Source organism: Heterocephalus glaber, unplaced genomic scaffold, assembly GCF_053883595.1.
Source record: "Heterocephalus glaber isolate CG9 unplaced genomic scaffold, H.glaber_assembly_v1.0 deba00001553, whole genome shotgun sequence".
Taxonomy (NCBI): domain Eukaryota; kingdom Metazoa; phylum Chordata; class Mammalia; order Rodentia; family Bathyergidae; genus Heterocephalus; species Heterocephalus glaber.
This window is the reverse complement of record NW_028258344.1, coordinates 3,199,230-3,223,969: the sequence shown is the minus strand read 5'-3', so window position 1 is coordinate 3,223,969 and position 24,740 is coordinate 3,199,230. Positions and strand designations below refer to the sequence as shown.

The window sequence follows — 24,740 nt, the reverse complement described above, 5'->3', positions numbered from 1 at the left end:
CAGTTGCGAGATGGTGTTCTTACTCAGCCACCAATTTGTTCCCCCCACTAGCTACATGTGCTTGGACTTCAGTTCAAAGTGATGGCTCAGTTTTAGTAAGAAGCTTCTGCTTGGGTGGAAGTTTAGGTTAGCACATCCCTAACTCCAATGTTAGGAATGAATTAGATTGCTGATGATGATGATGATGACAGCTGTCAGTTGTTAGCTACCTATTTCTGGGAAGGAACTAAGCAAAGGTTTTTGCATACAGTAATTCACTTAATTTTTACAGTTCATCAAGGGTGAGACAGATTGAGTGACTTGGGAAACATCGATGAGGATTGGAAACATCATAGTGAGGATTCTAGCTGAGAAAGTCTAGGGCCCAAGTCAGACTACTTTTGCTTAACTAGGGTTAGTTTTATTTTAAAACTTTTAAGATCAAAATGTTGACATGCTTTCTAATTCCTTTCTGTATTAAGATAACTGAAATGTGTTATACATGTTAGAATATTCTGAGAAACTTTGGGTTGAACCAGATGAAACCATGGATATTTTAACATTTTTAGCTATAAAATCAGCACATTTATATTTGTTCATATATGAAAGTTGTACAATTATAAGGTCTTATTTACTGTACCTTTATTAATTTATTCAGGAGAGTGATTCCTCCTTCCTCTTTATTGGCCTTTTCTATGCTTACTACCACTCTTGCCATGCACTTTGCAGACGTGGAAACTGAGGGCCAAAGAAGTTAAAGGATTTGGTTGTATTTATGGAACTCATTGAATAGAGGGGAAACCCACAGGATCATTACATATGTTATAAACATTTAATAATTGACAGGCTGAGGATTTAGCTCAGTGGTTCTGCCTCCTGCCTTGCAAGTGCAAGGTCCTGAGTTCGATTCCTGGTACAAAAAAATTTGGATAAAATTCATTAGGTTTTAATATATTAATTTTAAACACAGACAGCCTTCGAGCTTTAATATAGTTCCATTTTTTAGAAAAACTTGTGTTAAGTTGATTTTCTCAAGTCTCTTTAGCTTTCTATGATTGTATTTTTGCATAAATATAGACCTCTAGAATGTTATTCTAAAGAAATAAATGGGTAAAATTATCCATCACAGTGAACCATAACAGAAAAATTCAGAACAGCCTAAATATTTGAAGAAGAAAACTGCTGGAATAAATTCTAGGATATGAGTAAAATGATATAATATGGAGTCATTTAAACAAAGATATTGATAATATTTATTGACATAGAATACTATTCATGATCCATTTTATCTGATCATTATAGCATAACAGTAACAATGCAAGTAGCATTTATTGATTGCTTCATACAAACCAGTGTGTGTACTGTCTACCTACGATATAGACATTATCTCATTTACCTTATTTAATCCTGATAAACTGTCAATGAGCTGAATATTATTATCATCCTTATTTCACAGATTTGGAAACTGAGGCTTAAAGAAATTAAGTAAGGACATCTACTAAAAGATAACCTAAGATTTGCATATAGCATTTGTAGCTCAAAAATCAGACCTCTGTGATCTTCTTTTTGTTATTAAAAACAAAAACAAATGCTTAAAATGAAATAACAAGCACACACTGAAAAGAATCTAGAAAGGTATACATTTTAATAATGTTTTGTTTTATTTTTTCCTAAGTGGTTGAATTAAGAGTGATTTTACTCATGCATACTTTATTATTTTTAAAAATGGTTAATATGGGATATTTCTAAAATAAAGTTCAAAAGTGCAAAACTAGATCTCAAAATGTATCAAATCAATGTGAGTATTGAAAAAAACTAGATTATTATTATTAGAAAGTATGGATTACATTTTATATAAAATTGTATGCTAAATAATAAAATTAAATCCTTCAATACTACCTCTTAAAGGATATATATGTGTGGCCAGATAGTTTCAGAAGTAGCTCCTCCCCTTTCATCTGGGTTGTGGGTTGTTGGTAAAGGGAGTACCTTACTTGTTTTCCAGAAGCTCATGTAGACCTCCAAGCAATACTGAGGGAAAACAAATCTCTTCCCCATTCCAGTATCCTTAGTGAATTATGGCAGGAGGATCCCCTGTATGTTAAGAGCTTTTCTAGTAACTTGGGATGGGGAATCTGGCATCACCCACAATAGTGGAGCATGAGGCTACCCTCCCCAGTGTCCACTGGTTTGAGTCAAGTGCTTGACTTCAGTACCCCCTGCACCCTCAGAGCTTCAACCCTCAAAGTTCTCCCAGGAAGAGCCAAGGTCAGACATTCTCTGTGGGAGGCTCAAATTATCCCTGTTTTCTGGTTCATTCAAGCTTTGCACACTAGTTTTTTGTATAACTGAGCTTTAGCCTTGTACCCCAGTCCTAGTAGAGGCCTTTGTTGAGCCAATACCGTAGTTTGTTTTGATTAGCGGGACCAATCATGCCCTTGTAGTGATCTTGTTGAAAAGCAACCTTGCTGTTCAGCCTTCTCACTACTGCCTGCACATCTGTCTAGCTTGGCCCATCAGTGGTTACTGTGGCCCTCCCCAGTCAGTTCTATCTCAGAGTAGTGCCTCATCATTGGCAGTTCTGTTTTCACTGTAAGATTGCTTATAGCGATCCCTTGGTCATGCCAGCCTCAAGCAATTCCTCTTTCAGTTACATTCTGAGATTGTTTTGAGTAAAACTTCAAGCATACTGCTTTTACTGGAAGCCTCAGTTCCTATTTCTCTGTATTCTCTCCTTTATACACACCGTGTCTTCTAGCTCTTTGTATCTCAAATCACACATTGCAGAATGTCTTACACATGGTAGGAACACAACAAATGCTTCTATGCTGAATGGGTGCTCACTGTGTTTTATTTTACATGGGTTACAAAAATTCATAAACGCTGATAAAATAAATGTTATGCTTTCTACCAAAAATTTTATTTTGATAACTATTGCCAGAAAAATTAGTACATTGTGTGTTTTTAAATGAAGATGATTTATTACTGTTGTCTAAAATGTGAAGAAAGACAAAAAAATTGTTTGCAGGATCATTGGCTTGAGCACATCAACGGCACTGTTGGACAATTCTTGCCGAGTGTTAAGATGATTTATGTAATGGACTGAAGCTTTCCACAGCAATACATTACAGTCTCAAGCTACCAAACCTTGTTCATGCAGAGACAAAGGAATCTGAAAAATACCTGCTTCTGAAGGTCTTCTCAAAAGAAATTAGAAATCATGTTGACGCTGTTTAAACATTTTTAGAGGAAATCACCTTTACAATGCAATCATTTAACTTTTGAAAATGTACAGAGGAAGGTTTTTTTTCTAATAAATTTCTCAGTTCACTTTGCTTCCTATTAATTATTTGAATCTTGCAAAAATAAAGAAGATGAAACATTTTTGAACATTGGAATTTTTCTTTCTTTGACTTTCAGGAATTATGTTACAGATTAAAAATTAAGGCATTCTGTATATGTTTGATGACAGTGGTATTTATTTATTTTTCAAATAAAGATCTATATGAGAAACATATTTTACAATGTTATAACCATAGCCATATTTTAGTGTATGCATGATTACATGAATCCATCACATAATTTAAAGATGTGTACAAGATGATATCTTTTGAATTCGTCTGAGTTATGGGACTTCTTGTCACCATAGATGGAATGCTATGTATAATGATTGCAATATGTGGACAGAGACCCACAAACACAGTGCTCCTCTGATAGAGAATTAGATTTTAAGAAAAGTAGGAAAGGCAAAGTCCAAAAGAGACTCTCAATTATGTGTTTCTGTTCAGCATGCACTGCACTCTATCTGGACAATATGAAAATATGAATTCCAAATGCTCAAAAGAAAAGGCAGTGTAATTAACATTCCATTTGCAGATGCAATGATGTAGAATATAAAGTAAGCACATGCTGTAGCAAAGGAAATGTGGATTGCAGAAGGAGAAAATAATATAAACAGGATACCCATGTCATGGAATATGTAAAGCAATGTGATTAAGGAGGAGTGTTAGTATATAATTAAACTAGGTGAAAGGTTTTTTTTTTCCTTTTCTACTGAAATTGTGGCTGGGAAAGGTTGGAATGCTGGAATAATGTTGGCTTTAGTCAGATGGCTGGAAAGGCATCCCAGCAGATCAATCCAGAGCACATCTGAAAGGTCTCCTGTAACCCTCCTAACCCACCTTGTGGTTCTGGTCTCAGAATCGATCCCTTTGATTAGCAATTTTACCTCCTTGCAAAGAATCTCCCTTTGCAAGGATTGCAGACAGTAATAGCTTTTTGCTAAACTTAGACAGGAAATCGTTGGTCCCCAAATTCATTCACCTTTTACTTGGGTCCGTAGGCATTGAACTTATCAACCATGGGTTGCAGGCTCCTCAGCAATGGGTGAAGTTATTGGTGCTCTGCACGTTAAGTCAGTATCAGCACCCTCAGGACGTGTCTTGTGCCTGCACTCTGTTCCGCACTCCCTTCTTACTTTTCAATTTTAAATACACAATTTCATTCCATTAAAATAAATGTAAAACTTTACCCCAGTTATTTATGGGGTGCAATTAAATATATTAGGAATGAATAGAGTCCACTTTTCTCTACTTTGAGGTTTGATTAATGGGAAATAGTCTGAGGTTCCTTTAGAATATCATTGTAGGGAATACAGCTCAATCACCCACATGCAGTTTGTAGTGGATTGTTTTCTAAACATGACCCAAGCCATTGCATGTATAAAATCCACTTAAGAGCAACAATAGACATGTAAAGCTGCACATCACCAACAAACTTTTATCTGGAAAACACATATTGTTGGGCTTTTTACATATGTTTTCATTTTTAATGCTCTGAAGAAACCCAGGAAGTGAGTTTTGAAGCTGAGACCTGCAAGGAAAAAGAAACTTGATTCAGAACCCAGAGTCATAAATGTTTAAATAACCTGGATACAGACCTTGTCTATTGAATTCCAGAGACTCATATCTTTCAAATAATCTCTGTGGCTGTTCTTATTAGTAAACGAAGAAATCATTATTCACAGTCTCAACCAGTCCAAAATCTAGCTCCTCATCAGAGAACGATGTAACACTTTATAAGCTAAATGTGCACATACTACCTTTTAAGGTTTTAAGAAAATAGCTTGCAATGGCCATTGACTCTGTTATAGAGAACTATAAAAATGCTCTCTTGAGGATGCTATTTTAAATTACTACTTTAATGCTTCCAAAAGTTCTCTGCAGCCTTGAGTAGTTCATCTTTCTTCCAGAATTAACTGAACCTCCTGATACTACACCCCACCCTCCACTCTTGCTCTTGACCCTGCACCTGCACAGAGTTGGGTACTGTCCACTCTGCAGTGGGTGGGGTGGGGGTCCTGACTGGTGCTCCAGCACCAGCAACATGATGAGGCTTTCCTGAGAGGAGAAAGACAGTGGATCGCTTAAGAACAGGGAGAGTTTGTTCAAGTAGCAACAATAAAATTTTGAGTTTTTAAGCCATTTGGATCACACTGATTGACTAGTTTACACCAAATCTCTACACACATTTGTTTCCAATTTGCCTTTAGTTATCACAGTGTAGATTCAGGTGAAATGAAAATTAATGGCCTGAATTTCACTATCATTAAATACATCTCCATTTATATCAATGGTCGTTGAGGAGTTTCATCAATTGCTGACGAGGAAGGGGGAAGGTTTCAGGCTGCAGCTTGGATTCTGGCCTCTGGGCACTGATGGGCAAGAGACATCAGAGGGCAGTGAGGAAGACTGTGCTGCTTTGAAGGCCACACCTGTCCCGCCACCCCAGATCCTACAGGGGCCCCCTCAGTCATGGCATTCACTCTGTGGTGACCCCTAACTCAGGCTAAGAAATGTAGCACTGTGGTCTCCAGAGGACATGGAGATCCTCTTAGAGGGGATCAGGTGATCTTTGTTCCCCAAAGGGTTGAAGAAAGAGTAATTGTTTAAACTCCAGGGCACATGGGGGGCTGTCACTCGGTAAAGACCCCAAGTCAGTGGGCAAGGACAGCAGGTCCTCTGCATCATCAAGAGGGCTTTAGCATGAACTCCTCTGACGGTCAGGCCCCACTCCATCTCGTGTTCCTGTGAGCACCCTTACATTCCCACTGTCGGCATCGGAACTCTGCTGGTCTGTAGCTTCAGGTGCCCCAGCTCTTATCAATGGGGCCCAGACGTCCTGCCTGCCGAGGCTATTAGATTGCAACAACTTCTGAGAGCCAGGGACCACACATTCTTCTTTACAAATCTTCTGGAATCTCTGTGTCACTATGGCATGGGCAGCAGCCAGACAGAGACACTAACTACTCTACTCAGACTCCTTCAAGCTGCACAAGCCAGGATTCTTCCAACAAAATATTGTTGGCCTACTGACACATTTTGAGATGAATGTTATATAACATCTTATTAATCGGCCAATGCAGACTTTTGAGAATACAAGAAAATTATTGAAACCCATGGAATAAAAATGGTATATTCACAAACCTTATTCCATTAAAAACTCAACATGGTATACATGCATACATTTAGTGATTATTTTGTTTATTCATTCAACAAACTTTTAACACAAATTCAAACAAGAGGCTCATGGAAATAAGACAAAATATCAAATCATATCTTGTTCTGTTATACCCTCCCAACTTCAAATTGTCTATCTTATAAAAGTTAACTATTTAGTTAAAACATCAATGACTTTTGAAGTATAAAGCACAGTTAGAGGGCTGTTATTCCTTACCAACCATGGTTGTTTTAGTAGTTGAATCCCTGCAGAATGTTAACAGATAACAGTTATACACTATTTAATAAACACATTCTTATGTAGTTTTCAAAAATCAAAGTGAAAGATGTCATAGAAGTTAAAGTTGGGAAATTAGCTAATTTATTTCTACATTTTAAAACATTAGTAATTAGGTGGGCACTGAACTTTTTTAAAGTTCTAGGACATTTTGACATTTATACAGTTACCACAGTACTTTATATGGCATCAGTTACACTGTAATAGGCTCTTGGCAAATAACCATATCATGATTTCTAATGTAAAGAACAGAAACTACTAAGTAACCTTACGTTGTTTAAATTCTTGACCCACATAACTACCCATTACCAGTTAAGTTGTGGAATCTGTGGTTTTGGTGTATAACTGCATGGATTAAATAACATTAATGTGTAATTACATGAAAATAAACCAAGTAGCTTAGTTAAATTGCAGTACAATTGTTATCACTGAATGTAAAGTGATACCAATTAAACCTTCCTCTAAAATACCACAAATTAAGATTTAACAACTGAAGAAACTCTAGAATATAAAGTCATGAGATACTCTGGGTAGAATATCCCTTAGCATTTTCAGAGGTCTAATGGCATTTTTAAATTAAAAGCAACTTTCTACTTTCTTTCCATTACTTGTACCTTATTCAGTAAGGTTTCAAATAGGCACTGATTAACTTCTTAAAAGTTACATATCAAAAAATTTAGCAATTGCTGGGCTGTCAGAAACAAATTCTGAATTCCTGTGCTCATGTGATGAATTTCGGTGGGTGGGTATTGGGGTGGAATTTGATACAAGGAAATACCTGTTATTAATGCTAATATTAATTCTTAACTTATGAAATTTTGTTTAACAGAGACAGTGGTTATTAGCAATTTTGTGTCATCCAACCTAATAAAATAATAACAATGGTACTGCTCATGTAAATATTCCAGCAATAAAAAAATGCCTTCTTACAGCTTGACATGGTGTGCATGGCTGTAATCCCAGCTCTCTGAGAGGCTGGAGCAGGAGGATCTCAAATTTGAACCCAGCCTGGGAAACTTGGTGATTTCGTGAGACTGTCTCAAAATAAACAATAAATGAGGGCTGAGAATGTAGCTTGTTGCCAGGACCCTGGGTTCAATCTCCAATACCACCAAAAACACCTTCTTTCATCATATATCTACCCTTCCTGCCTACGTATTTAGTTGGTCATCTACAAGCTAAGCGAAGCTGAAAAAATTGTTTAACTTCTGAGCCTCAATTTCTTTTCAAGAAAACGGGGGCAGCGATCACTATGCAAAGGGTTGCTGTAATGTTTAAATGTAAGCAGCATGGTCAAAGGACTCTTTAAAGCACTGTATATGAAATAGGCATTATTAAATATGCTTTCTCTTCCACCTCTCCACTGGTCATGTCTTATACTTGCAAAAGGAACTGAAGGGTTAGCACTGTAGACTCAGGGCCTAACATATATCAGATATGTGAGAGTTTAATCAAACTTAGGACACTAATATATTTTTCAGACAAAAACTATATACTGTTAACAGAAGACTTTGGTAACAGATGATTGAACTTTTAGAGCTGGTAACTTTTTTTACCAGAATGTTAAATATTTAAGAAAAATTATCTGCAGGGATGAATCAACCCTTCACCCTCAAATGCTAACTAACCCACGGCTGCCTCCCCATGGCCAGGTCTAAATTCCAGATGTTCCAAGTAGCTCGTCATTTAATCTTGTCTTCTGTCAGTGCCTAAACAAATATATCAAAGCTTGTACAACATTTAGCAAGTACAACTTGACGATTTTCTTTCTGTTAGACAAATAGACGCCATCTGGGAAAAATAACCCCAGGCATTTGGACACAGGAGCATGAAGCTTATTGGCTGAACAGCCAAGGAATACCTTACACTACTTTCTTTGGCTCCTACCCTTTGCCTCCTCATTTCAAATCTTGCACACTTCAGCAGGCCCTGTGCTGTTAGACAAGGGGGTCCTTGTTACCCATACACGCAGATACTGTGAAGGCTCTCTTATTTTGAAAGATAGACTTGCAAGAATTGTCTGGACCAAAATGTTCCCTTTCATTTTATGACACCTGTTTTATAAAAGACTACTAAATATAGCTGTGTATTGATACAAATTAGTAACAATGTTTCTTTATTCAGCTCTTCCCTATACTTTCTAACATTTACCGCATTCTTTTTTAAACAGTTGTGTTTTCATATAATCTTTTCTTCCTTCTTTATCTAAGCCCGTTTGTAAAAGGAAAAGGCCCAGGTGTGTTAATAGTATTTATTTTGCTCTTGACTTTTATTCAGAATTAGTATTATAATAATAGTATTTTGCTTTTCATGATGGACTGAAGTGAAAGTTAAATATTTGCAACATTATTTATCAGCTTTTAGGGTAAATCAAATGTTACTAGAAATCATGAAAGCAATCTTCACTTTTGATGATAAAATCTTTGAGATAAAATTAGCTTCTAATGGAATCTGAAAACTATATCAAACCTTCAGTATGCCCACACTTATGCAACATGTTTAAATTACTTCTTTTCTAATATCTTTTTTTTCGTCCGTTGAAACAGGTAACTTTTCAAGCCCAAAGGCAATTGCCCCAGACTTCTGGAATTCATTTTTATTACATCCCATAATCCAAGCAGTAGGGAGCCCTATGAAACATGTTTGATCAAACATTAATTTTATAAATTGCCTCCCTTCCCCACAATTCCCATGAAAAAGGTATTCAGCTAGATTAAAACTCTGGAAAATTTTAATGGGACCTTTGAAATTTGTTTGAGTTCAGCTTCCTGGAAAAATAAAACTGCCTAATGGAAGCAGTCTTTATACCAGAAGTTGATATGCTGTAGAGGCAATTTTCTTCCATGCATAGTAGTGAAATAAATGGCAGTAGGCTAATTTGAACATTTGAAACATATTGCTAAACCGTGATTCTGCTTGTGATCCTATCCAAGGGTGGTGTGTGTGTTCCTGGCCAGGAAGAACAAGGGCATGATAACTTGCAACAATGTCACTCTTGTCTTTACGCAGGCCTACCCTGGTCCAAGTCTAGAAAGCGAAGACTTCAACATTCCACCCATCACTCCTCCTTCCCTCCCGGACCACTCGTTGGTGCACCTGAATGAAGTTGAATCTGGCTACCACTCTCTGTGCCACCCCATGAACCACAATGGCCTGCTACCATTCCACCCACAAACTATGGACCTACCAGAAATAACTGTCTCCAACATGCTGGGCCAGGATGGAACCCTGCTTTCCAGCTCCATGTCTGTGGTAAGAATCTCCTCACCTCTCTGTGGCAGGAAATGACAGACAAAGTAAAGGCCAGAATAATTTAGGCAAGGACTTTTACATTGTGATGATAGCATTATGAAACTATAAAGAGTTTTTCACCTATGGAAAATATTCTCCACAAATTTTTTAAATTTGTAAAGCAATTTTCCATTTTTTACTTAAGGCAAAAATCAGTAATTACTTTTGTAATCACTCATGTTTGTAACCCAAAGTACTAAATACTGCTTGACATTGAATGTGCTGTCACACAAACTGGCTCACCAGCTGTCAGATAAAAAGTAATCCTAAATGATGCTACTTCCCGTCTTATGTAGGATTCCTCCCACAAGTAAGATCCCCCCTGCTTCTGAACAAGAACTGCTGCAGTCCTGATTTGCCCACAATTTTCCACCGTCCATTTCCACAAATGTATATCTTAGAAAAGCAAGAAGACAGTTTTTACTTCTATTTTGGAATTATTGTTCTTTTGATCAAAATTCATCTTTGTTAAGATGTTTCAATCTAATGGGACATTTTGTATTTCTGAATTAACAGTTGAAACTTCTCAAATTTAATGGAAATGTTAATCACTTAGAAAACTAGCCAAACGTCAAATGCCCAGGCCCTACCCAGAGAATCCAAGAGGTCTGTATTTTTAATGAGTGTTCCATAACTGAGAAAGACTGGCTTGTTGTAAAGCTTTCCTTCTGATTTTTATATCACCTTAATACTTAATAATTTATCTGTCTGTATTCCAAAGAGTGAAAAGATGCATGTCAGTAGCATGTGGTCTAGGGCAGAGTGTCTAGCTGTGACATAAAATTCTCCTCCCTGGTTAACAGTGACTTTTAATTAGTGCTCTTTGATTTTTCAATATTCAATCACTTTAAAGTCAAATTCTCTGGTTATTTTCATCACTGAATAGAGCTGCTGTGTTCACAATGAACAAATAACTTGCTCATTTGCAATGTTCCTTATTTTTTTTAAAAAAGTATTTCATAATATCACTTATCTAAATCATTTGAAGATGGATTTCTACCTTGAGCAACTTCATAAAATGGTTTTTCAGGTAACCTTGAACAGAAGGGAGATGGGGCAGATGAAAGAAGACTGGAAAGAAACCCCAGGAATGAACTCTTACAATCTAGCACCCATCTGGTAGATAATAGAGGAAAACTCATTTGCAGCACTAGCTGTGGTATAGAACTCACTGTTGCTTATTTTTTAGACTATATTCTATCTGTATAGATGTGGCATATAACTATTTATATGACTTCATAAAATAGAAGAAGCACGGATTATTTTCACAACATGCCAAATGTCTAAGTCTGAAAAATGTTGTACTGCAGTGTAGTGGCCTTGGAAAGTCATAGCCTTTTTCCTTGTTAGAACTATGCCTTCAGAGCAGTTCCCTATTCCAGTTGGGTTTCCAACTCTTGCTTAAAGGGGTCCCTGTTCCCTGGAAAGGAGAGGAAGGAGACAGTCAGTGTAGAGCATAGCAGTTTGTCCTCTCCTTGTGGAAAGAATGGGAGCTGGGTTGCAGAAGAGATGATTTTAAGTCCCCAAAGCCTTTTTCCATGATAAAGTAGAACTGCTTCTCACTTGCATTTTGCACTCCTTAGCATTCCTGGGCATCTTTCCAGATCAGCTGCCTGTGAGAGTTCCTCCATCCTCAATAGCACATTTGGGACAGGACAGGACACTCTCTAGGCTCTTCCACCTTTGACACTGCCTATCTTCCTATCAGGAGCTTCTGCTCATAAAACTTCATTATGTTCCTAACCCCCAACCTATTGTTAAAATAGGACTTTCAGTATGTATTTTTTGCCTCAGCATGGTGCTTCTCTCGGAAATTTTAACACTTTTCAAGGTAGAGGGGAGACAAATTCCCAACTAGGTCTAAGGCTTGGACTCTAAGCTAAAGGAATGAAGCTCTAACTTGCCGTTCTACATGTTGAAGGTAAGTCAGAGGGTTTGTCATAGAGTGGCAGGCCTCCCCAGTACCTCTCAGACCACGTTCTCGAAGCGGGCATCTACTTTGCCCACTCACAGTGCTGTTCCTTGCCCTTAATGGAATAAACAACAAGCTGTTCTGGACATTGGCAGTGTTGGTGAGGACGTGGAGAAGCTTCTTTTGGTCCATAGGACAATGTGCGATGCCAGCGCTATGTAATCTGTGCTTTCCAGTAACAACAGTCTCCGGCTATTGAGTGGCAACATTGAAGGGCAAATTTTTTACTTCATTTGATTTTAAGTACTTGACACTTAAGTAGCTGCTTGGGCCTGCTCCCTACTACTTCGGATAGTATTGGTCTAACTGATGATGTTACGTGTAGCCTTAAATCTGTCTTAGACCTACGCTTTAAGCCAGCATGATCTTGGGAAAAGTAGATTTGGAAATTCATCTTGTTCCTGTTTCAAGGCTTGGGTCTCTGGCTGAGTTCCAGCAGCCAGAGTTTGATACAATAGGAATCTTACTAAGTTGGGAGAAACAGGAGCTATCTTTATCCAGGCCTTTGAGACACACAGAGCCTCTTTCATTCTTGTTTTGAACTACTGTGTGAGCAGAATGTCATGCCACAGCATGTATTGTCCTCAGCGTGTATGTACCAGGGCATAAAATTTTAAATTGTTTTAATTTTAAATTTCTATTAGTATGTTTGTGGCATATAGTGATTATATTCAGCTTGGACCTTTGAGATACATAGCTACATCAAATCTTGATCATTTTTACTTCCCCTGCCCTCCCCTTGAATCCCCTTCCTATATCTAGATTCTGCCTCCTATTTCTTATCATAGTTCTTTAATTTTGCTCTTCACATTATTTGTATTTTGAGTCTCTCGTATTACAAAATCATGTAATTTTTTTTCATTAATTTTATTGGTACATTTTAGGTATACAATATGATGACATTTGTCATTGGGTATCTGTACCTTTACGTAATATATCTTGGTTCTTTTTTTTTCCCCCATTCCCCCACCTTCCCATCAACCCCTATACCCCTCCCTATTCACAAAGACTTTGTTTCTGTTTTTTCCTTTTCTCATATTTATTCCATTTCCTTCTTTCCTTTCCCCTACCCCTCCCACTTCCCCTTCCCCTTTGAAACTTTTCTTCCTATTTCATATTATCTATTTCACATTTTGATCCTTATTTACACTTTCAATTTCTCACATCAGAGAAACTATTCAGTATTTACACCTGTGTCCTATTTATTTCACTTAAGAGTATGGCCTCAATATGCATCCATTTAGCTATAAATGTCTCCAGTTTCTCATTCTTTATGGCTGATTAGTACTCCATTTTATAAAAAAACTTTTTTAAACTCATGTAATATTCAATCTTCTGTGACCAATGTATTTTATTAAGTATTATGTTTTCAAGATCCATCCATTTTCCAACAAATGATTCAAATGTAACCTTCTTTATGCTGTTATATCTATACATATATATATTTTTTTTTCTTTTTAATCTATTTATCTATTGATGAGATTATGAGCCACTTCCAAGATTTAGCTATTGGTGAGTTGTACTGCTATTAACATGGGTATGTATGTATCATTGTAGTATGAGGACTTTAGCTTTTGGGGGAAGATATTCAGGAGAGGTATAGCTAGATCAAATGGAATTTCTACTTTAATTTTGTGAAGAATTTCTGTAGTGATTTCCAAAGTGATTGTATACCCACTAACAATGTAGCAGGGTGTGGGTCCCTCATACCCTCACCAGCACTTGTTGTTTTCTGAGTCTTTGATAACTGCCATTCTTACTGGAGTAAGGTAGAATCCAGGTATTGTTTTGTTTTGCATTTCCCTAAAAACAAAGATGTTCATATATGTATTGCTATTTGTATTTTTTTCTTCTGAGAATTATACGTTGATTTCAATTGCCCATTTTTTGATTTGGGTCATTTATTTTGGAGGGTCTAATTTTTTGAGTTATTTATATATTCTAATTATTAGTCCTCTATCTGAGGAGTAACTGTCAACATATTTTCCCTTTCTGCAGGTTATCTCTTCATCTGTTGGTTATTTCCTTTGCTGTGAAGAAGCTTTTTAATTTGATATACTTCCATTTTTTTGATTCTTGACATTATCTCTTGTGCAATTGAAGTTCTGTTCAGAAAGTCCTTACCTATGCCTGTTTCTTAAAGAGTTTTACCTATTCTCTTTTCCAGCAGATTTAGTTTTTCTATTGTTATACATAGGTCTTTGATTCATTTTGATTTTATTTTACTACAGCATAAGAGATAATGGATCAAGATCCATTCTTCTGCATGTGGATAACTGGTTTGTCCAGCACTTTTTGTTAAAGAGAATTTTTTTCACAGTGTATATTTTTAGCCCCTCTGTCAAAAAGCAAATGGGTGAAGGTCCTTGGAGTTCTTTCTGTATTCTCTATTTTATTTCATTAGTTGTATGTCTGGTTTTTGTGCCAGTACCATGCTGCTTTTACTACTGTAGCTTTGCAGTATAACTTGAAGTTTGGGGTTGTATTACCTCCTGCCTTGCTCTTGTTGCCCAGGTTTGCTTTTATTATTTTGAGTCTCTTCTGATTACATATAAATTTTAGAATTATTTGTCCTACTGAATGTATTTTATGGGGATTTCCTTAAATCTATGTATTATCTTAGTCATATGGCCATTTTGAAGATATTTCAAAACATTTTCTAATGTCCTCTTCAATCTCTTTTTTCAAAGCAATATAGTTTTAGATGTAGAAGTGTTTCACTTTCTTAGGATAATTCTTAGATATTTATTTTTAAAGCTACTGTGAATGGGATTGTTTTTCTCATTTCTCAGTGATTTCTCTTCTGAATTTTCTTCTTCTTGCTATGTACAAACAATATTGATTTTTGTGTATTTATTTTGTATAGGGCCACTTAGCTGAATTTATTTCTAAGAGTCTTCTGGTGAAGTTTTGGGGACCCTTTATGGAACTGACCATGTCATCTAGAAATAAAGTTATTTTGACTTCTTCCTTTTCTATTCAAATCCATTTTCTTTTTCTTCCCTAACTGCACTAGCTAAGGTTTTGAGTACTATATTGAAGAGGAGTGGTGAGAGTAGATAACTTTGTCTTGTTCCTGATTTTAGTGGGAATACTTTAAGTTTTTCCCCATTTCTTGTAATTTTGGCAGTGGGTTTGGCAGTGGCTTTTATCCTTTTAAGATAAGGTACCAATTTTCTTCAAGGTTTTTAATCATGAATGGATGTTGGGTTTTTTAATGGCTTTCTTTGCATCTATACAGATGACCATGTGATTTTCATATTTACTTCAGTTTTGTGATGCATAACATTTATTGATTTACAAATGGTGAACTAGCCTTGTGTCTCTGGGATGAAACTTGCTTGTCCATGGTGTGTGATCGTTTTAATGATTTGTTGTATTCTGCTTGAAAGTATCTATCTTATTGAGGATTTTTGCATCTGCATTCATTAAGGAAATTGGTTTGTAGTTTCTTTTTTTTGTTAAGTTCATGTCTGGTTTTGGTATCAGGGCAATGCTACCTTCAAAAAAATGACTTTTGCAGTCTTCCTTCTCTTTTAATTTTGTGAAAGAGTTTCAGAACTATTTGCATTAGCTCTTTCCTGAAGTTCTTATAAAATTCAGTGGTGAATCTATTGGGCCCTGGGGTTTTCTTAATTGGTAGTGTCTTTACCACTGCTTCAATTTCATTCCTTGCTTTTGCACCATTCAGGATTTTTATAACTTCTTGGTTCGGTTTTGGTAATTCATTTGTGTCAAAGAGTCTATCCTCTTCATTTAGACCCACCAATTTGTTGGAACACAAATTTTCAGAGTGTAAATAAGACTGCGAGGACACTGCAGCTTTGTGTCTTTGTAGCTGCGTGTGTTGCTCTCATCCTTCTTTCCCTCTCTTTCTTTATTTCTCCCTCTCCTTTTTCTTCTCGTTTCATCTACTATACATAGATATGCGAAAGAGAATTTAAACAGTGCTTCAATCTAAATAGCATCTTTCATAGGCAATTCAGGGGAATCCTCACTAAAATTGTGTGGAGAGGATTTAATTTTATTTTATTCATTCATTTTTGCGGTGTTGGGGATTGAACCCAGATCATTGCACATGATGGGCGAGCACCCTACCCCTGAGGCACACGCTCAGCCTGGCCTAAGTGTTGGAAGGGCTCAAATAATTGGCTGATAATATATGGCTACTGTCCTTTAGGAGATAATAAACTACAGAGAAAACATTAATAGTTATGAAAATTAGAGTAAAACATGAAGCAATTAGAGAGCAATTACTTGTACAATTAGAGTACAATTACTTGTACTGATCATAATTTTAGAAGTAGTTCATTTTTTTAGTTAATTTTATTGGTACATTTTAGGTATACAATATAGTGACATTCATCATTGGAAATTTGCACCTTTACATAACCTCTCTTGGTTCTTATTTTTTCCTCATTCCCCTGCTCTCCCTTCAACCCCTCCATCCCTCCCTATTTACAAAGATTTTGTTGCCATTTTTTTATTTTCTCATATTAATCCCATTCCCTTCTTTCCTTTCCCCTAGCCCTCCCACTTCTCCTTCCCCTTTGTCCCTTTTCTTCCTATTTCACATTACCTATTATACATTTTAGTCCTTATTTACACTTTCAGTTTCTCACACTAGAGCAACTACTTGGTATTTACACATGTGTGTCCTATTTATTTCACTTAAGAGTATCACCTCAATGTACATCTATTTAGCTATAAATGTCTCTGGTTTCTCATTCTTTATGGCTGAGTAATACTTCATTTTATAAAAAAAAAAACTCACATTTTCTTCATCCAGTCTCCAGTTGATGGGCAACTGGGCTGCTTCCAAGTTTTAGCTATTGCAAATTGAGCCGCTATGAACATTGGTGCACATATATCACTGTGGTATGATTCTTTTAATTCTTTGGGGAAGATCCCCAGCAGGGGAATACCTAGGTCAAATTGGACTTCCAGTCCTAGTTCTTTGAGGTATCTCCATACTGATTTCTACAGTGATTGCACCAGTCTACACTCCCACCAGCAGTGGAGCAGTGTTCCTCTTTCCCCACAGCCCCACCAGCATTTATTTGTTGATTTCATGATAGCAGCCATTCTTCCTGGGGTGAGGTGGAATCTCAGTGTTTTTCATTTGCATTAGAAGCAGTTCTTAATTGGAAGGGATTATAGTATTCTATCTAGTTTTGGATATAAAATTTAGTGATAAAAGTAGTCCTGCAGACAGAGCTGGAAGAATAGTTTTAACTTGGATAAACAGAGAAGAAAGAAAAGGCATGCTGGAGAGCTTTCAGAAATCAGGTTCAGTATCTTAAATTGGGAAATTTGATTAAAGGCTTCAAAAACCAATCAAAGTACTGTGAGCTCTAAGGATGGACTGTAAGAAATCATTGGTGAAAAAAAAAAAGAAAAGAAAAAGAAATCATTGGTAAAACTCAAGACACTCAAGGCAAAAGCACTATGAAAGCAGGGTTGTAGGGAAACCCCTCTGGCATTAGGACCTTGGATAGACAGTAGTTGTAAGAAACTGGAGGTGTGGATAGCCCCAGAAACCTGTTGTCCCAACATAGGTCAGAGGTTTTAAGGAGTGAATACCAGGGTGATGACACCAAAAATAGACAGATGAGGCAATGAGCAGATGTCCCATTATTCCCAGCTCAAACCCAGAACTTTGTGCATACTAGGCAGGTGATCTTCCACTCAGCTATACCACCAGACTAGGTTTTCCAGTTGTTTAAATACATTTGGGTCTGGGTTATCAATGTCCATATAGACAGGAAGTAATGGATACAGAAATAAGATGTAAACACTACCCACCTAGAAATTGCGGTGTTCCTTCTGAGGTCTTTTTCAAGGTCACCTACAATACAGAACAACTAATAAATCTAACAATTGTAGATTCTACATAAGGAATTTGCTATTAATTATGAAATCCTATGATAATAAAACACACTGGACAGATTTATATGTAGGATCAACTATCTCTAATTATATTTTCTAATAGCTTCATGCTATTAAGATTGTAATTATATCCTTGTTAGTATTTTAACATTGTAGGATTTTAGTATTTGAATGGATCAAATAGATGAAAATATTTTAGCTGTTATTTAGGTATTGTACATATTTTGATGTTATTGTGATTATAAAACATTTCTATTTTTATGTTATATGTTATTATTTAGTATGTTATTATACACAATATATACTCTTTAGTGACATTTTATTTTAAAGGTAAATTTATATCTTTGTTTCTTACCCCCACTGGCAACATAAGTGATGAGTTTCACTGATTATAAATGTTTCTTACAAATGTCTAATATGTTAGATATGAATGAATATTTAATCCATAATTCAAAATCAGTGTATGATACAGTAGTATCCCAGTGTTACAAGTGAAAAAAATAGAGAGCTTCAGCATGGCTGATTACTGAATGTCTCAGCCAGTAAATACACAAGCTTTATTATCTGGAAAAATGGAATAATAACCTTTACTTCATTGGGGTTAAGAGAATTTGAAAAATTGCTTAGACCAGTGGCAATATAGGAAACATTCTATGAGTGTAAATTAAACAAAGCAGTAAAAACAAGCCTTTATAACTCTTTTGAAGATGGTAAAATGCATCTAGAAGATTTTTCCACTTATTTATACTTTAATCCTCAATCTTCACATCTGTCAAAAAAGACAGCCATAAACTTGTTGTTAACCAATGAGATCTTTACTTTTTATTGAATGTACTCATATATCACTGTGATTAAAATCAATATCATTGGGTGAGACTACCTCAGGCCAAATCCTGATGCTGCTACTTAAAAGTTTAAGGAACTTTTCTGTTCCCCAGTTTTCTTATCTATAAAATGGGTATGATTGGCTGTGGGGCCATACACCTGTAGTCCCAGCTACTCGGGACGCTGAGGCAGGATTTTGCTTGTGCCAGGAGTTTGAGGCCACCTCAGGCAATATAATGAGACACCATCACTTAAAAAATAAATTGAAGTGCTATAATGAGATATTTAATTCCATAATGTCATGATACTAAAGATGTTAACATTTTTAACGCAGTGTTTGGGGCACAGTAGGTGTGAGTTCTATTAATGAGAACAGCTTTCTGATTAAAAAAAAATTCTGTAGACTGAGATGCCTATATTACCTTCTGAAATTTATTATAGATATATATTGGGTGCAGAATCCACAGAGTGAAAGTTCTTCCTTCCCAAATTTCCCAGAATTTTGTATATTCTTGCCTGTACTCTTTTGGGACTCCTTATCCAGTAGTCAGTTAAGAGTCCAGAGACAAGTTATATTTCTGGCACTTTAAAAATATTTTATTTTCTTAAATTCTCTCTTTTCCAAGAACAGACCATAAACCAGAGTAGAATTTCTATGTGTACATACTGTTGAATGAATGCCAATTAGTTCTTATTCTCCAGGTCCAAGTTCAACAGTCATTCATGACCCAATATGCAAGGGTTTAACTTCTCAAAATTCTCGAGTTATTTTGATAATGGGTAATTGATCTGTCTGCACTGTTCTGAGTGGAGTCTGGTTAGAAAAGCGCCAGAACAAGAGTGTTAGGTAAGCTCGTCAGCCCTGCACCAGTCAGGCACCCTGTCCGTACCGGCAGGGTTGGACTTGCTCAGCAGATCCAAGCTTAGCCTGCTTCAGGTGGGACAGGCCAAGAATCAGCCAGAGCAACCTTACTCTTGTGTCTAATTGTTTTGCATTTCTTATAAAAGTTTTCTTGGGAGCTGGGGATTTAGCTCGGTGGCACAGCTCCTGCCTCGCAGTGATCACAAGTGATCCCCAGTACCAAAAAAAAAAGTTTCCTTGAACAAAAGATCCTCTCCCTAAAAGGGTAGAAAATTATAAGACTGGTTGATCTCTACAGTGCTGTCCTGGGCATTATGTTTTTGTGTTTTCCTGATTCATTCTCCATTGGACCACAGGACCCTGGTGTAACCTTCACGACTCACTGGATCAGTCATGTTAGTTACTTAGTTTTTCTTGCTGTTGTTCTCAGTGTTTTAACTGCCCCTCCTCAAAGCCTAATCGGCTAAGAAGATATTTGAACCTACTGAATAGATCATTTGTTTTCAGGGGAAAATTGTTATTGTATCATTAAAAAGTAAGAGTTTTGTATGGATTTTCATGTTGTTACAAAAAAAAAAAAAAACAAACTAGAAAACTATTTGGGAGAAAATGTCTATATTAAATATTCATGGCTTGAGAAAAATCCTTGATTCCTGCAAACTGAAATCAAGTACTTCTCCTTTTTCTTCCCACTCTGGTACATTCACTGCTGGGTTTAATCATGGATTGGTGGAAGGGAAAATGCAACTTTGTATAAAGTCATCCAAGTCTCTCTGCCTGGCCTATATGTGGCGATTGCTTGTTCTTTGTGCAGTCAACAGAAGCTCTTTCATACAAAGAAAAACCGTGCAAAGTTTTAGAATGGCCTCATAGAAAGGATTCATTTAGAACCTGGGCTTTTTGTAGAGCGCGGTTCCTAATGACACATTTTAGAAATTTTACAATGAAAAAAGCAACAAAGACGATTTCAATTTCTTTGAATACTTCAAATTTCCAGTTCTGGAGTTTAAAATGGAAAAAAGATGTTAAAAGGCAATAAAATTGGAGGGTTTATTTCCCAAATGCCTTCTTTTTTTTCCAGGCAACAAAAGCAAGCATAATGTATATACTCAGATTGATTGTCATTTTTAGCAGTCATGGCACACTTTGCATTCAAAGGCCACTGTACAACTGTTTTGACAACCATCACTTCAGTAGGTGCCATACAGGACTCAAAACGGAAGTAGGAGTGTTCCTCCCGGCCCGTAGGGAGTGCCCTACATCACGGAATTCAGATGTATTAGAACAGCATGAATTTCTGATATGTTGCCATTATGGAAAGGACCACTGGCATATTGAATAATGCAGCTTTCAAAGCCAAGCAGAAAATGTGATTACAGGCAATTTGATTGCTGTTTTTAAAATAAATATTTTCAAAATCTTGAGGTATTTCATTTCATGTAATGCATACAGTACGTAACAGTGGATGAGAGCTGAAGATCTTTTGGGCACGACAGAGTGGCGATGCCGGCCCCATTTAGATATGGAATAATAGAAACATTAGTTTAAAATGGAATGGATGTCACAGAGGCCTGTTTCATTGTTTAAAAATAGGAAAAGGGCAATAAAAAGAAATAATTTTACCTACTTTGACAGAAGAAAAAGGATGAAGAATAATTATTTTAAATTATGGCATAATTCATCAAACATATAGCAATTACAGTCTGTTTTTGCTCACAAATTATCCTTTTTTGCATACTGCAGAATATGAGAACAATCTATGAAACCACTTTATTACTGTGAAAAAAATTGCTAGTTTTTTGTTCTTCTTTTCGACCATATGTAGTAAATGACTTTTATGACAAATTCCTAATAAGGCAAAAAAATAAATGTTGCTTGTAGTTAATTGTTAAGCTTTTTTCCCCTCAAAATAAGCTATTTCAAATGTGGTATTGATACACAGTTCCATAGTATCATATGTTAATAATTTAGGGATATCTTTTAGTGCTATAATAAAGTTTTATTTCAAACTAGAGCTATCCTTAACAGTGTTCAGGAAAGGAGCCGATTGAAAAATAGCACTCGTCCTTTGTGTGCCAATAATCAAGCTCAAGATTCCTTCATATCTAGGACTTGTATGTTTTTCTTCAGTCCGATAGATCATATTAATGTGCGCTTCACTCAAGCAAGGTAGAAGTCAAAAAAGTGTAGCCAGGTTAATGATACGGTATAAGCACACGAAGTTACTCACTTCAGTTTCTTCAGTCTAGGCAGGAGTAAATCTAAACCGTTTAAGATATGTTTCTGTGTGTGTGTGTGTGTGTGTGTGTTTTTAGATATGTGGTTTTCTAAGAGCCAACATTCCACAGCTTTCTTTGGTAGCCTGGTTGTGTCTAATTAACCTAGTAATATTAAGTTAAATTGCAGTAAAAGATTTACATTCCTTCCAGGAAGTTCCTTATTAAAGTTAACCCGAAATCTACTATTGCAACTTCAGCCTATGTGTCTCCTTCTGAATACTCGGAGAACAGTTGTTCAAGTATTTGACATTTATTGAGTCAATCCTGAAGTTCTGTTTTCCTGGACCAAATAGAACCAATTCCTTTGCCTTTCCTCAAAGGTTCATTTTTCAACTTTTAAATCAAATTAGTTCCTTTACAAGAGTTATAATTTTAAGGAATGTTGACCACAGCGGAAGGCAGAATTCCAGAGCCTGTGATTGCAGATTAATTTCTGAATGTTTCAAATTATTCTCTGCCTCCTCATGGATGTTTTATGATAGGGTCTATAGCATTATTGGCTGGTGATAATGTTTAATTTTGACTCCTTGATCACTCTTAGTGTGTCTCTTGCAGCATTGGTCTCTAGCCAGCAATTCTTCATCTTGTACTTGTGTAACTCATTTCATGTCCTAAAGGCAAACGTCTGGGCAGGTCATTGTGGTGTTGTTCTTCGGGGAATCTTTTTTTCCTTTAGTCAAATAGTCTTTAGCAAACATGGAGAGGAAAGAAACTACAGTTATATATACACGATTGTCTGGAAAGATTCTAGGTGTGCCCATAAGAAAGAATTTGCAGGTCCTAGCAGTAAACGTTCAATCGCTCGCTGCAACCTTGAAAATGTTAGTAAAGTGCTTCCTGGAGTGTGTAGGGGAAAGTTTGGGAAAAGCAGCACAGAACCTGGATGAAAAATAGATAGGAGCTGAAAAAGAAATAAACAGTATATTTTTTAAAACCCTAGAATTAGCGAGTTAGCTCACTGGTAAAGCATATGCTTAGTAGAGGCTCTAGATTCAATTCCCAGAACCATGAATGAATGAAGAATGAATGAATGAATGAATGAATGAAATAAGCAAAATTCTGCTCAGGACTGCAGTCATATATTTGGAAGCCCTGTCTGAATATGTGGTTGCTGTTTCTGGTCCTTACTTCAGTGATCTCTCTGGAACTGAGCTCCATGTTCCTTGCGAATCCACCTCATTTCAGGTCCACCAAAAGTTCACTCCTCATGCTCCTAAATAGTAACAAAGACATATCATTCATTAAGGATTGAGCCTTTACCTTGAGCATTATCATTCAGGACACACCCTGTGTGTGCCCAGGGAAGTTTCTTGCTCTCTCTTTCTCTGCCTCCTAAGCAGCTTACAGAAAAGAGGACTTAGAAACTCTTGAAAGCTTACTTAATGTTTTACTTTCCTGGGACAAAATGTCTGACACTTGTAACCAAAAGAAAAGAGGTTTATTTTGGCTCACATAGGTTGGCTGGCTCCAAGGCTAGAAGGCACGGTGGAAGGGTCTGGTGGAAGAAATCTGCTCACGTCATGGTGGTCAGGAAGCAGAGTGCAAAGGGAGGAGCCTGGGAGGAAGATATACACTTCCAGGTCATCCACTCAATAACCTGCCTCTTTTTTTTTTTTTTTTTTTGGTACTGGAGATCGAACTCAGGACCTTGCACTTGCCAGGCAGGTGCTGTGCCACTGAGCTATCTTCTGACCAAACACCACATTCTAATGGCAAGTCAGCTACAGAAACCCCATGATCCAGTCCTCTTCCAAAAGTCCTATCAGTGCAGGCCTTTGGGAGGTAATCTCAATATAAGCCATAATATTTGGTTTTATTATCTATACCATCATGCAGAAATTACTGATAGCAAGAAGTGCACAGGCCACCGTAGGGGCTCCATAACTATTTCTGATCCAGTGTTTGAATGTCTCCTTTGGAGCTTTCAGCGTTTTCCTCATACAACCAAGGGACTATTATTGCTTTTTGTGTTGATTTGTCCATATGATAAGTTGATTTTCTCAATGATAAAATAATTCTAACTTTGAGTTGCCATTTGCTTGATTTTTTGCAAGTAGATTAGCATTAAATCATTGCATCATAAACTTATCTTTTCATGGGTTAATGGGAGAATTTATTTAAAATGCTTTCAGAAGAACAATGGACCAGTTTTATTTCAAAACCCCACTTCCTTCATTATTCATTGCTGACTCTTATCTACAGCATACATGAATGTTTTAAGAGGTTTGGGTTTTATATTGCATTTTATTTTTCCATTTCAGTTTTTTTGGTCTAGTTTTTTTTTGTCTAGGTACTCTTACATGGACAAATATAACCTACAGGGGTATGATAATATTTGTTATTTTTTATTAGCCACTTACACACTTTTGTCTCCCAATAGCACTTCACACCTCATGGGAAAAAAGGCACAATGTGCTCCAGAGTTGTTGATCCTTTGCTCAAATCATTAAAATATTACATTTGACTTTGCTTTTTTAGATAATTTAAAAATCACAAATTGCATAGTCTGTTGAGGGTTTTTTCTTCCCTTGATAAACATATTTAACATTTTGTTAAAAATATAATCACAAAATTGATAGTTGAACTTCTCTGAATTTAATGACCTGTACAAATTCCCCAGGGAAATAGGTGTACTATTTGACAGAAAAGATGAGTCTCCATTTTGGAAGTTAGGGTAGCAATTCTAGTTTTGATAGGCAATAAATTTTTTAAAAACATGTTACATTTGAAAAGCATTATTCTTCAACATTTAAGGAGCCTTTTATATCACCATCTTGATTATCTTTAATAAAAATTATCCAGCCCTGAGAACATACTACACTGTTAAAACTTTTCATGTCTTTTATAC

General features: G+C 36.4%; 1 protein-coding gene across 3 annotated transcripts in view; it reads left to right on the top strand.

Moving 5' to 3' along the window:
• The window catches only part of Tox (thymocyte selection associated high mobility group box), a 334,717-nt gene that overhangs the window by 178,658 nt on the left and 131,319 nt on the right, over positions 1 to 24,740 (top strand). For all 3 annotated transcript variants that reach the window (XM_004842147.4, XM_087190351.1, XM_087190352.1), the window contains exon 3: positions 9,784 to 10,026. In XM_004842147.4, the coding sequence (XP_004842204.1) occupies positions 9,784 to 10,026 (243 nt within the window). The remainder of the gene's footprint in view (positions 1 to 9,783; positions 10,027 to 24,740) is intronic.